At 41.1% G+C, this 15,349-nt stretch overlaps 1 protein-coding gene across 1 annotated transcript; it reads right to left on the bottom strand.

Moving 5' to 3' along the window:
* Positions 1-401: 401 nt before the first annotated feature.
* CCL22 (C-C motif chemokine ligand 22) lies at positions 402-11,651 on the bottom strand. Its single transcript, XM_007474899.2, has 3 exons — positions 11,485-11,651; positions 9,499-9,622; positions 402-3,711 (listed from the first exon to the last, which is right to left on the bottom strand). Exons 1-3 carry the CDS (start codon positions 11,552-11,554, stop codon positions 3,621-3,623), a joined length of 285 nt encoding a protein of 94 aa, XP_007474961.2. The 5' UTR covers positions 11,555-11,651; the 3' UTR covers positions 402-3,620.
* Positions 11,652-15,349: the final 3,698 nt, after the last annotated feature.

Below are 15,349 nucleotides of genomic sequence, written 5' to 3'. Positions count from 1 at the left end.
TTGGCTGGTAGACAAGTTCATAGATATAATAACAAGAATCTTAGGTTAAAAAGCCATGGATGGGTTACAATCTGCACTAGCTGATTTTAATACATTCTTGAGCTCATACTGAATATATAATAGTATAATAATAATAATAATAATTTAACAAATCATTTTATACATTGGAATCAATTCTATTATGTATTAGAATTGATTCCAATGTATAAAATGATTTGTTAAATTATTATTAAATAATTATTAAATCAATTGATTAAATCATGCTTCTAATGTATATATTCCTCCTCAAAATTTTAATATCTCCTCTTTTTAAAAAAAACATTGAGTTTGAGTTTGGAGCATGGTGCAAGTGCCATAGGATCATAGATTTTCACCCAGAAGGAACTTTAGGAGTCCAGTGACTTCATTTTACAGATGAAGAAACTGAGGCACTGAGGTGTTAAGTATCTTACTCAGGGATGTATCAGAGAAACCTGAGAAGACTTGTATGAACTGACATGAAGTAAAGTGAGCAGAAACAGGAAAACAATTTATATAATTACTACAACTCCTGTAAAGATAAACAATTTTGAAAGATTTAAGAACTCGGATCAGTGCAGTGATAAGATACAGTTCCAGAGGAATCATTATGAAACATGCTGTTTGCCCAAGATAGAGAGGCGCAGGTGAGTGACTCAGAGGGCAGGTTGATATATATGGATTTCTATATATGTAGCTATTTGTATTTGAGTGCGTATGCTTAGCTAATAGCTGATACAGGAATTTGTTTGGCTTAACTATCCATGTTTGTCATGGGTTTTGCTAATCTTTCTCAGAAAAAGGGAAGGAGGTGGGAGGAAGATAATTTAGAGCTGAAAACAAAATAAAGTTGAATTTAAAAAATTTTTCTCACGGGGGCAGCTGGGTGACTCAGTGGGGGGGTGGTCAGGCTGAGATGGGAGGTTCTGGGTTCAAATCTGGCCTCAGACACTTCCCAGCTGTGTGACCCTGAGCAAGTCACTTAACCCCCATTGCCTAGTCCTTACCACTCTTCTGCCTTGGAACCAATACACAGTATTGATTCCAGGATGGAAGGTAAGGGTTAAAAAAAAAAGTTTCTTACTCAAGGTCAAACAGCTAGTAAATGTTAGAGGCAGGATTTGAACTTGAGTTTCCATACTCCAAGTCCAGCATTCTTTCTACTATTCCACATAGTGAGATTCAAACTCCAGCTCTACCACTAATTTCATATCTGATTTTGGAAAAGCCATTAAGCCTCACTGGGCCTCAATTTCCTCCTCTGTAAACTGAAGGGGAGCTATGAGAAGGTTGGATTTGGAGTCAGAGGTCTTAGGTTCAAATCCCTATTCTGCTACGCACTATCTATGTGACTTTAGATAAGTCACTTTACTACTGGGGTCTCAATTTCCTCACCTATTAAATGAAAGAGTTGCATTATACAGTCTTTAAGATTGCTTCCAGCCCAGAAATTCTGTGATTCTAATCAACCCCACCTTTCCCAAGAACACAACTCACTGAATACAAGCAAGGACCAGCACTGCATTCCTAAGCTTTTTACTTCTAGTTCTGTCAAGGACTTTATCATCTGGTGGAGAACACATAGGAGTGGGGACGGGAAGGAAGGTGAGAAATAAGCCAGAACACAGACAACTCTAATATCAGTTGTAATAAGTGCATTCGATCTTTCAAGAGAGATTCAGGAAACGAATTTTTTTGCTGGGGAATCGAAGGTCTTGTTGAAGGAGCTGGCACCTGAGCTGGGTCTTGGAAAAAAGAGATGGATGAAAAGGTGGGTGTGAGGGGATTGGGACCATTCCAAGAATGAGCGATGGAGAAGGGAGAGAGCAGGGCAGCCATTTGGCAGGAAGGTACTATATCAACAGCCATTCCTATAGTGCTCTAAGGTTTACAAAGTGCCTTTCTCACAACAGCCCTGTGAACTAGGCAGTGCAGACTTCATTATCTCCATTTTTATAGCTGAGGAAACTTAAAGAGTCAGTGATTTGCTCAGGATCACGTAGCTAATAAGCACTGAATCCAAGGTTCAAATTCAGGTCTTCTGATTCCAATGCTCTTAACAATACGGTAGACTGATTCTTTTTTTTTTTTTAAACACTTTTACTTTCTGCCTTATTATTACTTCTAAGACAGAAGGATAAGGGTCAGACAAATGGAATTAAGTGACTATCTGACTATATAGCTAGGAAGTTTCTGAAGTCAAATTTGAATCCAGGTCCTCCCAATTCTAAGCGTGGTGCTCTATCCACCATGCCACCTAGCTGCCCTGTAGGTTGCCTCTTACAGGAAGACTACCAGAGGTAGGACTGGGAGAGAGCACCAGAAAGAAGGTAAGCTGGGGCCTGTGTGTAATGACCAAATACACACTGAAGGAGTGGCAGGGTATAAAAGCCCATCTAGCCCTGCCAGCTGAGCCAGCCTTAACCTCTAGCACGGCATCAGAGGGTGGGGATTTGAAACCTAGCTCATTTCACCTTTCTAAAAATCAACACCTTCATCTATAAAATGGACTGGATCATCTCCAAAGTCCTTTTCAGATCTAAATCCTATAAACCTATGAAATTAGACCTTTCCCTTCCTAGTCATTCTCCTAGTTGTTTTCAGGTCACAGTCAGGATCTCAGTGCTGGCTCTCTAGTTTATCTTTCTGGCCTTCATGAAGGGCCTAACCAGTCCCAGAGAGCCCTTGTAGACCCTGATATTTCTTTCATTTACTCTCTTCAGTCATAGGACCCCTAAGATCCTCCAGAAGGCACTAGGATTTGAACCCTGTGACCAAAAAGGTCCTAGTCAAACTCCACTCAAACCCTTTCAAAAAGAAAATCTCTCCCATTCAAGTGCCTAAGGTGCTTAAAATAAACCAGCAATTAGATATTTGCTTCTTTGGCTTAATTAGTGTCCTCTTTTAAAATATAAATCTTGGCTGGAGGTGGGAGGAGAGGTGAGGTGGCATTCTTGTAAACATCTCAAGCTCTCATTAAGTCATTCACACTTATGCATTAATTATTCAATCATCTGTTTCAGGGCTTAGTCAGGTGAGGGAATGATTTTGGGAAGGAAGGAGGGATCATTTTCTATTATGAAGCAAGAGTTCTTAACTTAGAGTCTTTGAATATTTTAAAAATTATTTTGATAATTCTTTCACTATAATTGGTCTCCTTTGTAATCCTACATACTTTATTTTGTGCATTTAAAACCATCATACTGAGATGAGGTCCAGGACACACATGAAAATTAAGAACCCTTGCCATAAGGTTGGAGGGGAAAGGGCTAGGAAGTGGGGCATTTTGGCATGGGGAGAGAAGAGGGTAGTGATTATGATGGCCCTGGACATCCAGGTTAAGGGTGATAGAAGGGGAAGCGGGGTAAAAATCAAGAGGAGTAGTGGGAAATGGCAGATATATTTGGAAGACTTTAAAATTGAGGTCGGATTGGTTGAGTGGGTCCTGTGGACCTTAGCCTATATCTTCTGGGCATGGCCCAACACTGTATGCAGCAATTCTATTGATATTGATTCCTCATAATGGATAGGCAGGAGGCGACTAGGGACAACATCTGGAAAGAGAGGCCCTCGGTGCTTCCATAGCTGGTTTGGAACCTTCCTTAATTCTTCTCTAAGAGATGCTTGAGGACATGCTTCACCCAGAGTTTCTGTGGGTCTGCACAGATTTCACGACCTTTCACTGTTGTCAGGCTGCAAAGAAGAAGAGTTAAAGAAATGTAGTCATCAGTGAGTGAAATCCCAACTGAACCAGAGTTCAGCATTAATTAAGTCCCTGTTGTGGGAAGAGCACCCAGCTATCCCATGGAGGGACAATGAATACAAAGTAGGGTGGAGGGGCAGTGGGAAGAAGAGTTAATTGTTCTTTGAAAATTAAAAATAATTGTCCAAAAAAAAGGAAAAACCAAACAAAAAAATAAAGTGACTAGCTCACTTCCCCACTTCTGATACTTAGTCTCTCCATCTGTAAAATTAAGGGATTGGATTAGAGATTGTAAAAGTCCTTCCAGCTCTAGCATTTCAAGTTCTAACATCCTTCTTCATTCTGGCATTCTGTATTCTCTGTTCCATTGTATTCCACTGTATTCTTTTTTTAAAAAACTCTTATATTTTGTTATAGAATCAATACTGTGTGTTGGTTCCAAGGCAGAAGAGTGGTAAGGGCTAGGCAATGGGGGGGTTAAGTGACTTGCCCAGGGTCACCCAGCTAGGAAGAGTCTAAGGTCCAATTTGAACTCAGGACTTCCTGTCTCTAGGCCTGACTCTCAGTCCACTGAGCCACCTACCTGCCCTTCCTCGTCTGTATTCTGAGCAAGAGTCAGTCAGTCAATAAACATTTACTAAGTGCCCACCATGTATCAGGCACTGTGTCCTAAGATCTAGGGATACCAAGAAAGTGAAAGACAGTTACTGCGTTCAAGTTGCTCATGGTCAAGCTCTGTCTTGTCTCTACAACTTTGCCTAAGGCTTTCTCTGTCTCTGTCTCTTTCCAATGCACATTCCATCTCTCAGATCATTTTCAGCTCTTGTGTTCTTTGTTGAATCTTATTTTATTTTCAGGTCCTCATTCTCTTCCCCTCCTCCATTATAAACGTGTATACTCAAGCAAGACAATTGTTCTTGTCTTATGTTCTTGATTCTAGGGTCCCGTCTATGTTTTATGCCTTAAATAACTAGCCAGGTCACTTTTATCTTCTTATGGTTCGTGTAATATATACATACAATAGAACAAAGGGCAAAATCTACTTTACCATAGACACAATCCTGATTGAGAATATCCTTAATTTTTTGGGTTAAGGTTGATTTCAGTTCTGATTATTTTTTCTGTTCCATGTTCTAAAATCTCTTTCAACTCTGACTTTCTATGTTCCATGTTCTAAGGTCCCTTCTAGTTCGGACATTTTTAGGATTTTCCAAAATCCTTGCCTTAAGGCATTATCTGGAGAAGTTTATAATCCAGGCTGGAGTGAACAAATATAAAAGACTCAGGTCTGAGAGAAGCCTGGAAGCAGTCTACCACACTTGTAGGAGAGCACAGGAGTGCCAAGTGAACATCAGATTAAAGAACCATCAAGAGCAGGTTAGGGCTGATCTGGAAAGACTTTCTGGAGGAAGTCACTCCAAAGCCTGAGACCCCCTTTCAGAATAATTAGATTTGGGAGGGAAGCCGGGGATTTCCAGAAATCTTCTCCAGCTCTATCTTGCCTTGGTGACTTTGCCCAAGTCATCTTGTCTTCTCAGGTCACCATAGAGTCACCAACTTATTTTTACTTTGAAAAGTTCTCTTTACCCAATGTTTTCACTTCCTCGCTGCCCACCCTCTGCTTTACTCTTTTCCTCTATTGCTTTTGCTTCTACCATACTACTGAAATTGCTCCTTCAAAAGTCACAATACCTACTCATCCATCATATTCAATGGCCTTTTACTAGGCCTCCTCCACCTTGATCTCCAAGGCCTCTCTTACTCACTGGCTTCTTGGTTTTTTCTTGGTTCTCTTACTACTTCTCTAACCCTAACCTAACCCTCTTCACCAACAAGTTTCCAAGGCCTTCTGGCTTTTGTTGAATGGCATCTCTGGAATCTCTGCCCTTCTCTTCCCACCATCATTACCATACTGTAAGCCCTGGTTACCACCCACCTGAACCACTGCAATGGCCTCCTAATAGACCTCATAATCTGCTCTTGGCGGAGCTAGAAGGAAACTTTGGAGGTCATCTGTTTCAACCATTCATTTTATGACTGTGAAAGATGTCCAGAGAGAGCGACTGGCCCAAAGTCACAGAGTTGGAAAGTCAGGATTCTAACCTAGGGCTCCTTACTCCAAATCCAACCCCTTCTCCGTGGTGCCTGCCTCTCTAAGCCATTGTGTTTATTGAATTAAGCTGATGTGTAGAACTGGAGGGGTCCTTGTTTGTGAAGCCCTTTAATTTGACAGAGGATAAAACTGAGGCCTGGAGAGAAGTGCCCAGGATCACACTGAGCTCTGTAGCAGAGCAAGACCCAAACCCCAGGCCTCCAGATTCTTGTTCAGTTTCTTTGCATTATGTCATCTTGTCTTTCCTTTGCTAGTAGCATCAATCAATTCAACAAACATTTGCTAAGTACCTAAGGGCTTGGTACTGGGAGATATAAAGGCAAAAGAGAACTCACCCACCTCACCCCCAAACTAAATAAAATAAAAATAGATAGGCCCTTCCACTGGGGAGCTACAGCAGATGCACACATAAGCAAATAAAGAGAGAGCACCAGGTGGATCTGAAGAGGTCATAAGGGAAAGGTGGAATCTGAGCTTTGCATTCGAAGAATCAAAGGTCTTCCCTTCCAAATCAAAAGGCACACACCCAGAGATTGAGGCAGAGGCAGAGAATCACTCCTATAAACAGCAGGTTATAGCCGATTCTGGACCTGAGGTTCAGGGACCCCTAAAGGGTCTTTGGATAGATTTTAGGGGGTTCTATGAACTTTTCTAAGGGGGAAGAGATAGCTTTATTTTGTAGTAACCACTAACTATCAGGAGTTCAGAGACTTTACCAAATAGCTTAAAACTCCTGATTTATAGGCATCTGAGGAATTTGTCTGGTTTCTGCCAAGACTTCCGCTGGCAGAATGCAGAGAACCAGGCACCTGAGAACATTCCCAGGAGAGACCAGTGAGACAATGGCAGGGTAAAGGCAGATGTGAGCCACCCTCATTTTGCTGCCCTGAAGGCAGCAGTCTTACAAGCTACTGAGAAGACATGTGACTATGAGGAAGGAGCTGGCTGGGAGCCTAGCTTGTCTGTTGTCTGCTCCCTCTCTGCAGAGTCCCTGGGGGAAAGTCCTGGGTCTGAAAGTGGAAAATCCAGACTCTTTGGGCTTCCTTCGGACATTCCCACCTCTGCTCCAAGCCCAAAAAGAAGTAAATGAACAAAAGAAAAAACAAAAGACAAATCCCAAACCATTCTCCATTCCATGTGAATTTGTGTGGGTCTAAAAATAAATCACAGTAATAGAAATAATAAGTAACATTTATATAGCACCTCTGGTGGGTGATGCTCTGTTCTAATACAATTCTAATACAATTACTATCACATTTGATTTCTGCAGCAACCCTGTGCAATAGGTGCTATTATTAGCTTCATTTTACAAATAAGGAAATTGAGGCAAATGGAGATTAAATGACTTGTCCAAATCATATGGTTAGTAAGTGTCTGAGGCTGGATTTGAACTTGGGTCTTCCTGACTCTAGACCTGACACTCCACCCACTCTACTACCTAGCTGCCCCCTTCTTGTCCATAGACACAAATATGTTTGTGCTTATACACACAGATATGTATATATGTGAATATATAAATACATTATATATAATATATTAATATATATAATATATAAAATATATATAATAATATATATATATATAAATATACACAGGCACATACGAGCCCACAGAAACAAGTGCATGTGTGTCTTTATATCTATATATGTGCATATGAGCCCACAGAGACAAGCACGGAGAGGAAAGCCACATGTATACTATAGACCTATGCTTGTGTGTATTTGTGCACATATCTATATATCTATGCATAGATGTATATGTTGTCATCCTGCATATTTACTATTTGTGTCTGCCTCTGTGGGTATACAGTATTCACATGTATAGAAACACCTCTCTGTCACTCTCTCTCTCTCTCTCTCTCTCTCTCTCTCTCTCTCTCTCTCTCTCTCTTTCTCTCTCCCATCTCTCTCCCTCCCCCTCTCCCACTCTTTCTCTCTCTCCTTCTCTCCCCTTTCTTTCTCCCCCTCTCTCTCTCTCCTTCCCTCTCCCTCTTTCTCTCCCTCTCTCTCCTTCTCTCTCTCCCTCTCTTTCTCCTTCCCTCTCTTTCTTTCTCTCCTTCTCTCTCTTTTCTTTCTCTCCCTCTCTCTCTCCTTCCTTCTCCCTCTTTCTCTCTCTCCCTCTCTTTCTCGCTTTCTCTTTCTCTCCTCTCTCCTTTCTTTCTCTCTCTCCCTCTCTTTCTCTCTCTCTCTTTCTTTCTCTCTCTCCTTCCATCTCTCTATAAAACTCTCACCTTCCACCTTGGAATCAATACTGTGTATTGGTTCCAAGGCAGAAGAGTGGTAAGAGATAGCAATGGGGTTAAGTGACTTGCCCAGGGTCACACATCTTGGAAGTGTCTGAGGTCACATCTGAACCCAGGACCTCCCATCTCTGGACCTGGTTCTCAATCTACTGAGCCACCCAGCTGCCCCCTAATGTCTGTATCTATTTTATATATATACATATATATGACTTTCCTATATGTAGGATATTTCTGTCTCCTGTAGATACACACATATGTATATACATATTGTATATACCCAGCCACTTTAGTCACTCTTTGTGATGTCACTTTGAGTTTTCTGGGCAAAGATACTGGAGTGGTTTGCCATTTCCTTCTCTAGCTCATTTGACAGATGAGGAAACTGAGGCAAAGAGGATGAAGTGACTTACCCAGGGACACACAGCTAATAAATGTCTGAGGCCCAATTTGAAATTTAGAAGAGGAATCTTCCTGACTCCAGTCCTGGCAGTCTAGCCACTGTGCCACCTCGCTGCCCTAATGTATATGTATATATAATGTAATGTGTGTACTGTATCCATGCCTGCTTCCTTATATGTAGCATGTGTCTGCCTCTGTGGGTGCATAGGTCAGTAAATCAAGAGGCAAGGAGGGTTTGAGTTCCAGTCTAGCTTTACCATCCAGGTCCTGTGTGACTTTGTATAAGTCACTTACCTTTTTTGAACCTGTTTTCTTGTCTGTGAAATGAAGGTACGTACAGGACAAGATGAACCACAAAGTCCCTTCCAGCTTTCATTCTAGATCCTATCAGCCTGTGCTCCGGCATGTGTCAACATGGTATTCTGTCTTTTTGGTAGCCACGTTTTATGCGTGTCTATATTTGCTTGTGTCTGTGATCCGAGATTTAGAAGTGAAAGAGACTTCCAGGGATGTCTAATCCAAACCTATCTTTTCATAGATTAGGAGCCCGAGGCCAGGGAAATCTTGATCATAATCGCATAAAGGATAAGCATCAGGGACAGTTAGGTGGCTCAGTGGATGGAGTCAGGAGGACCTGGGTTCAAATCTGGCCTCAGACACTTCCTAGCTGTGTGACCCTGGGCAGTCACTTAACCCTGTTTGCCTAATCCTTGCCTTTCTTCCATATTAGGTTTGCTACTAAGGCAGAAGGTCCGGTTTATGAAGAACAAAAACAAATCAGTTGTGTAACCTTGAGACCCTCCCCTCAGTTTCTACATCTGGAAATAGGAAAATCAGGTCTGGGCTAGGCTGCATTCCTACACCTCCTCCCATGGCGGTATTCCAGTCCCAGTCAAGAGAGAAGCATCTTGTCCACTTGCCAAGCTATCGAAGGGCCCCATAGCTGATGGCCAAGGCCACCTTTGGCATGTGCCACTCCTGAGTCCCCTGCCTCCCCGACTTCCCCAGGGAAGAAGCACTCACATCACTCCTTGTCTTCGGCAAGTTTTGGAGGTGAAGTGGAAATTGGTCAGGAACTTCAAAGGCACGGGGAACCGAACAAAGTCCTTGCAGCAAATGCTGTTCTCCATGTTCACGCCATAGGGTCCTGCCAGGAAAATAATCAGAGAACTCATTTCTAGGTTATTTCTGGTTTACAACGTGCTACCCTCACCCTCACCCCTACCCATGACCCAGAGAGGATCCCCAATTTGTAGATGAAGACACTGAGTTCTAAAGGGGTGAAATGACTTGAGTTGGTAAGTGGTACGAGCCAAGATTGAACCCAAGGCTTCTGACTCCTAGATTCAGTGAGTTTTCAGGATGGCATTGCAGAAAAAGCAAAGGAAGAGTGCCAGACAAATCTGGACAACTAATGATGACTCCAGGCCCTAGAACTGAAAGAAATTAGGTGAGCCTAAATAAAACTCCAGAGAAGTTAATTTTAATTTTTTAAGTGAATTTTACTGGCATTTATCTGGAACTTTCCTTTTGTTGCCTCCTTTAAGCCTCCTGAGAGCCCTGTGAGGTGAGTTCTATAGTTGAATGAAATTCAACAAACATTTGTTAAGTACCTACTGTGTGAACGATCCTAGAGATAGAAATAGATATTATTATCCCCAACTTACAGATCAGAAAACTGAGGCCCAGAGAGGTGAAGTTATTTTTTTCAGGGTCACACAGCTAGTAAGTATGAAAGGGGGGATAGGAAGCCATATCTTCTTGGGAATTAGTCCAGTATTACAGGCACAAGGCCACATCCCCTCTTTACATCATAGCTTGTACCTTCTTCTTCTATTGATTTTGAAGGCAGTAAAATTCCTGAAGTTGCTGTGTGTTATCATCATCACTGTGATTTTCTTCAATTCAACCATGGTTAATGGGGTACCTCCTCTGCTGTGCTCCAGCAATGGAGATTCAAAGATGAAAAAAATCCTCAGGTACGAAAGGAAAACTCACTGTTTCTCATATAAGGACATTTTCTATGGTCATGTCATTCCACAATGACCTTTCCATTTTTATGGAGTTTTAGTTTTGTGTTAGGCAGTCATCAAACAGTCTATAGTCTAGTGGGACTGATAAAATGATTGTAGATACAAGACAGAATATGAGTGCTCAGGAGAGGTATGCATATGGGATAATGGGGCTCAGAGGAGGAACAGTTCACTCTTGGGAAGAAGGAATCCAGAAGAGCTTCATGGAGAAGAGAGTGCTTGGAGTGAAAGATAAAAGGGATTTTAATAAATAGAACAGAGGGAGAGTATTCTAGAACAAAATACAAGTAAAGGTGAGACTCATTCAATGGTTATATAGTATAGGAAAGGTAACTGGAGACATCACACATTTGGGAAGGTTGGGAGACTTAAAATCAATCAATCAATTAATCAATCAATTTATCTATCTTTCTGTCTGTCTGTCTCTGTCTCCATCTATCTATCTTTCTATCATTCTATCTTTCTATCTATCTGTCTATCTGTCTCTGTCTCCATCTATCTATCTATCTATCTATCTATCTATCTATCTATCTATCTATCTATCTATCTATCTATTCTGTCTGTCTATTTTTCTGTATCCATCTGTCTCCCTCCCTCCCTCTTTATCTAATTCACACACACACACATATAATTTAAAAGGAAGAAGGAGTCATCTATGACTAAGGATATAAACAGTCCATGCCTGCTCCATGGCCTCTTATGGAAAACAAATCATAAGCTCCTAAAATACTACAACTGAAAGGTCCTTAGCATTCAGTCCTTGATGAAGTTCAGAGAGCAGAAGAGACTTGACTAAAAGGAAAAGGACTAGCTGTAGCCAGATCTCCTAATTTCTAGTCCAGCATCCTTACTGCTATGCAATGAAAGTATTTCTCCTATTTCTAATTCTTGCCAAAAGCAATCAAAGAAAGATGGAGAATTTTTGTTCCCGGAATTTGGTGCCATGTTCCCTACCATATCCCAGATGTCTCCTTACCTGCTTGAGTGAATGGAACAGAAGTACCCAGGATCAGGGCCACCAGCATGATTGCCCGGAAGCAGAGCATGGTCTTCTGGTGTTTATTCTCACCTTGGGCCAGTGATGATAATCAAGGAATGAAGATGGTCCGACTGGTATTTAATCTCCTCCAGCCTGGCCACTACACCCACAGCCTACCTCAAAATTATTAGTCATTGAGGAGCCCAAAACATTTCTGACATACAAATGACGAAAGGGGAACTCACACTTCCTCTCAAATTAAGGAAATTCTCTGTGGCCAGGTAACCATCTCAAAATGACCTTTCTTTTTTAATGGGGATTTTTATACAAAATAGGTAATGAGTAAATGCTTGTCAAATGAATGAATGAATGAATGAACGAAGGAATGGCAGGTGATATCACTAAAGGTGGATCACCCTTTATACAGTCACCCTATTCCCAAAGGTCCTGCGTAGAGAGAATTCTATTTTTCTATTGATATCAATTATCTGATCTAAGAAATTTAGCTGATTTCTGATTCTTCTCTGAATGGGATAACTTCATGTTATAGATGGGGGGGTCTGCTATCTATCATATAGATATTAATGTGTAAATGAATCTAAACCAAATGTATAAGGAGAGCTTCCCAAGTAAATTGTGCTCAATCTTTTTGTAAAGTGAATAATTTTTTAGAAAATCAATAACCACTCTCATAATTTATGTTTGTATTTTGTATTATATATTTAAAGCATGTCTTCCCTTGATTTTCATCAGGAAAGAGACAGCTAGATTTGGCCAGTTTGCCCCTTTCACAGGTATGAACACTCAAGTCCTCCTCAGCAATTGATTAGATTAGATTAAATTAAATCCTGCCTAGAGGTAGCTAGGGGCACAGTAGAATGCTAAGCCTGGAGTCAAGAGGACCTGAATTCAAATGTGACCTCAGACACCACTTGCTAACTATGTGAACCTGGGCAAGCTACTTAAACCCTACTTGCCTCAGTTTTCTCAACTGTCAAAACTTCAATATTTTTGTCAAGAAAACCCCAAAAGGGAGGGGGCAGCTGGGTAGCTCAGTGGATTGAGAGCCAGGCCTAGAGACGGGAAGTCCTAGGTTCAAATCTGGCCTCAGACACTTCCCAGTTGTATGACCCTGGGCAAGTCACTTGACCCCCATTGCCTAGCCCTTACCACTCTTTCTGCCTTGGAGCCAAAGATGGAAGGTAAGGGTTTAAAAAAAGAAAATTAAAAAAAAAAGAAAACCCCAAAAGGGGTCACAAAGAGTTTGATATGACTGAAAATGGTTGAACAACCCAAAAGCCAATTAAGGGACACTTCCTTCTTTCAAATATATAGACAAGGTACAGTCACAGAATGTCTGTGCTTATTTTAAATGCCCCTCCATTACACATTATCCCAAATTTCCAGAAGCAGGTTCACAAAGCCCTCCAAGTGGGTAAACAGTAGGCAAAGTATAGTGTGCATGTCTGAGGATTGGATCTCCATTGGCCAGTCACTCCTTATAGATACATTGGGTTTTCTTAAGTTTTTCCTAAAGCAAGAGCGGCATAGTGGGGAAAACCTAAATAACCTAGGAGTCAAGGGACCTTGGTTCAAGTTTTAACAGTCTTATTAGTTCTTAGGCAAGTAATTTCCTTTCTGTACCTCTATCTCTTCTTCTATAAAATGGAGGAGATGGCCTCTTCCAGATATGATACTCTATATGAATATTCTTAGGTCTCTTCCAACTCTGATGTTCAGTCTTCTCAGGTCTCTTCTTGATCTTTTAAGCTATATTCTGAGGTCTTTTCCAGCTCTGAGAGTCAGCATTCTAAGATTCCTTTTAGTTCTGATACTCAACAACTCTAAGAAGATCCAAAGTTGTTCTTAGATATGTGCTCCAAAAGTATGTGTGCTAAAAACAAATGAATGAAAGAAAAAAGAGAGGGAGGGAGGTAGGAAGGAAAGAAGAAAAAGAGGAGAGAGAAGGAAGGAAGGAAGGAAGGAAGGAAAGAAGGAAGGAAGGAAGGAAGGAAGGAAAGAAGGAAGGAAGGAAGGAAGGAAGGAAGGAAGGAAGGAAGGAAGGAAGGAAGGAAGGAAGGAAGGAAGGAAGGAAGGAAGGAAGGAAGGAAGGAAGGAAGGAAGGAAGGAAGGAAGGAAGGAAGGAAGGAAGGAAGGAAGGAAGGAAGGAAGGAAGGAAAAAAAATATGAAGGAAAGTATATGTGTTGATCCACTTTGAGGATAAGTTTGGAACTTCCTTTCTCTCCACCATTCAGCTACCTGGTGTGGCTCCCTCCTCTTTCCTCCACGAATCTTCTACTAGGTTTTCTCCTCCATCTTTTTTCTCCATTATTTACCAAAGTCCACATTGTATTCTCTGAAATCTTACCATGCCTTTTCATCTTCCTTTCTCCAAGTTGCCATGCATCCTATAGGGTGGGGAATATGATGTTTTGCCATCTAATTTATATTATAGTATAATCTTATTTTCTATTTACATAGTATACTTTTTATACTATTCATATAGTATGCTACTTATTTTACTATTTATATAGTATAATCTTATTTTCCAGCATGTCATTGAACTGTTTTCTTTTAGATTCCCTCCAAAACTATTTGAGGCAGCATGGGAAAGCAAAGAAAGGATAACAATGATGCCTTTATTAAGTTCTTGCTAGGTACTGTGCACTATACTATGTACCAGGAATACAAATACAAATAAGACAGTTCCTGCTCTTAAGGAGCTTACATTCTAATGATTGGAAAGGCAACATAAAGGGGGGCTAAAAATGGGAAGGGAGAAGGGGTAGTATGTTCTTCTGGGCAAGATAAAGAAAAAATCCACCTATTCAACCCTAGGGGCCAAAGGACAGAGTCCACTTAGTTGCTGTGTCTGGGGGACTCTAGAAGACCTTGATTCAAGTCCAGCATCTTGACATAGACTCTGTGTTGGTCTTGTGACGAAGGCAAACTCTTGAAGTTCCCAGTACCCCCTAGAGAATACCCTGTCTAAGAGGCCAAGGTACAGAATAGTTGTGATTTGTATCAGTAAAGGGTCTTTCCTTATTCAGAGTTCCCTAGACCAGTGAAATAGGAGATCTAGTAAAAACAGACAAAAGCAACCAAGGTCAAGCATGGGCCTGTATAAACTTAATAAATGTTTTCTGAATGAATTCCTCTGTTGATTAGCCACAAATTAGATTGCCCAGTGGGGAAGATGCACTCACTTCCTCAGCAGTTTTTCTCCAAGAGGGCAAATCTATCCTATTTCAGTTTTGTATCTCCCTCCAAGCCCTAACAGGATACTTTGCATGCATTTGGACCTTTCCTAAATATTTGATGAATTGACCTGAATTGATTTGGTGGATATTGGGTGGGTTAGGAGGCCAGTTGAAGACCTCAACTGGTCTTATTATCCTTTTCTACCTCTCCTCTCTCCCTTTCTTTAATATGCATGCACAGGGATTTCCCCAGATTTAAATACATTAAGGAAACAGTTTTATGAAATCACAGTTAGCAACATCAAAACAGTACCACTATATGATCATAATCAGAAGTAGATTCAAAAACAGTCTTTCAAGGAAAATTAAGAGGAAGTTCCTTTTCAGGGACCTAACTTTTCAAGTCATACCAAGAAGTTGGGGAAAACCAAGGTAAAAAGATAACTCAAGGGGTTCCACCCCTTCTTTGCCCATCAGACCATATTGTCTGGTTAATACCACATCTGCTCAGATACATATCAGGAAGGTCCCTGTGACCAAATCCTATTTGCCTCCATCCTCTTTCTGTGGCATTTGGCTTCCAAGGGGATGAAAAAGAAAAACAATTACCCACAACCCACAGCTTCACTGTCCTTCCATTTGGTTCTTTTGTCTCATAGAC

Source organism: Monodelphis domestica, chromosome 1 (genome assembly GCF_027887165.1).
Source record: "Monodelphis domestica isolate mMonDom1 chromosome 1, mMonDom1.pri, whole genome shotgun sequence".
Lineage (NCBI taxonomy): Eukaryota > Metazoa > Chordata > Mammalia > Didelphimorphia > Didelphidae > Monodelphis > Monodelphis domestica.
Note: the sequence above shows the minus strand (reverse complement) of the source record. Positions and strands in the feature narration are given on the sequence as shown.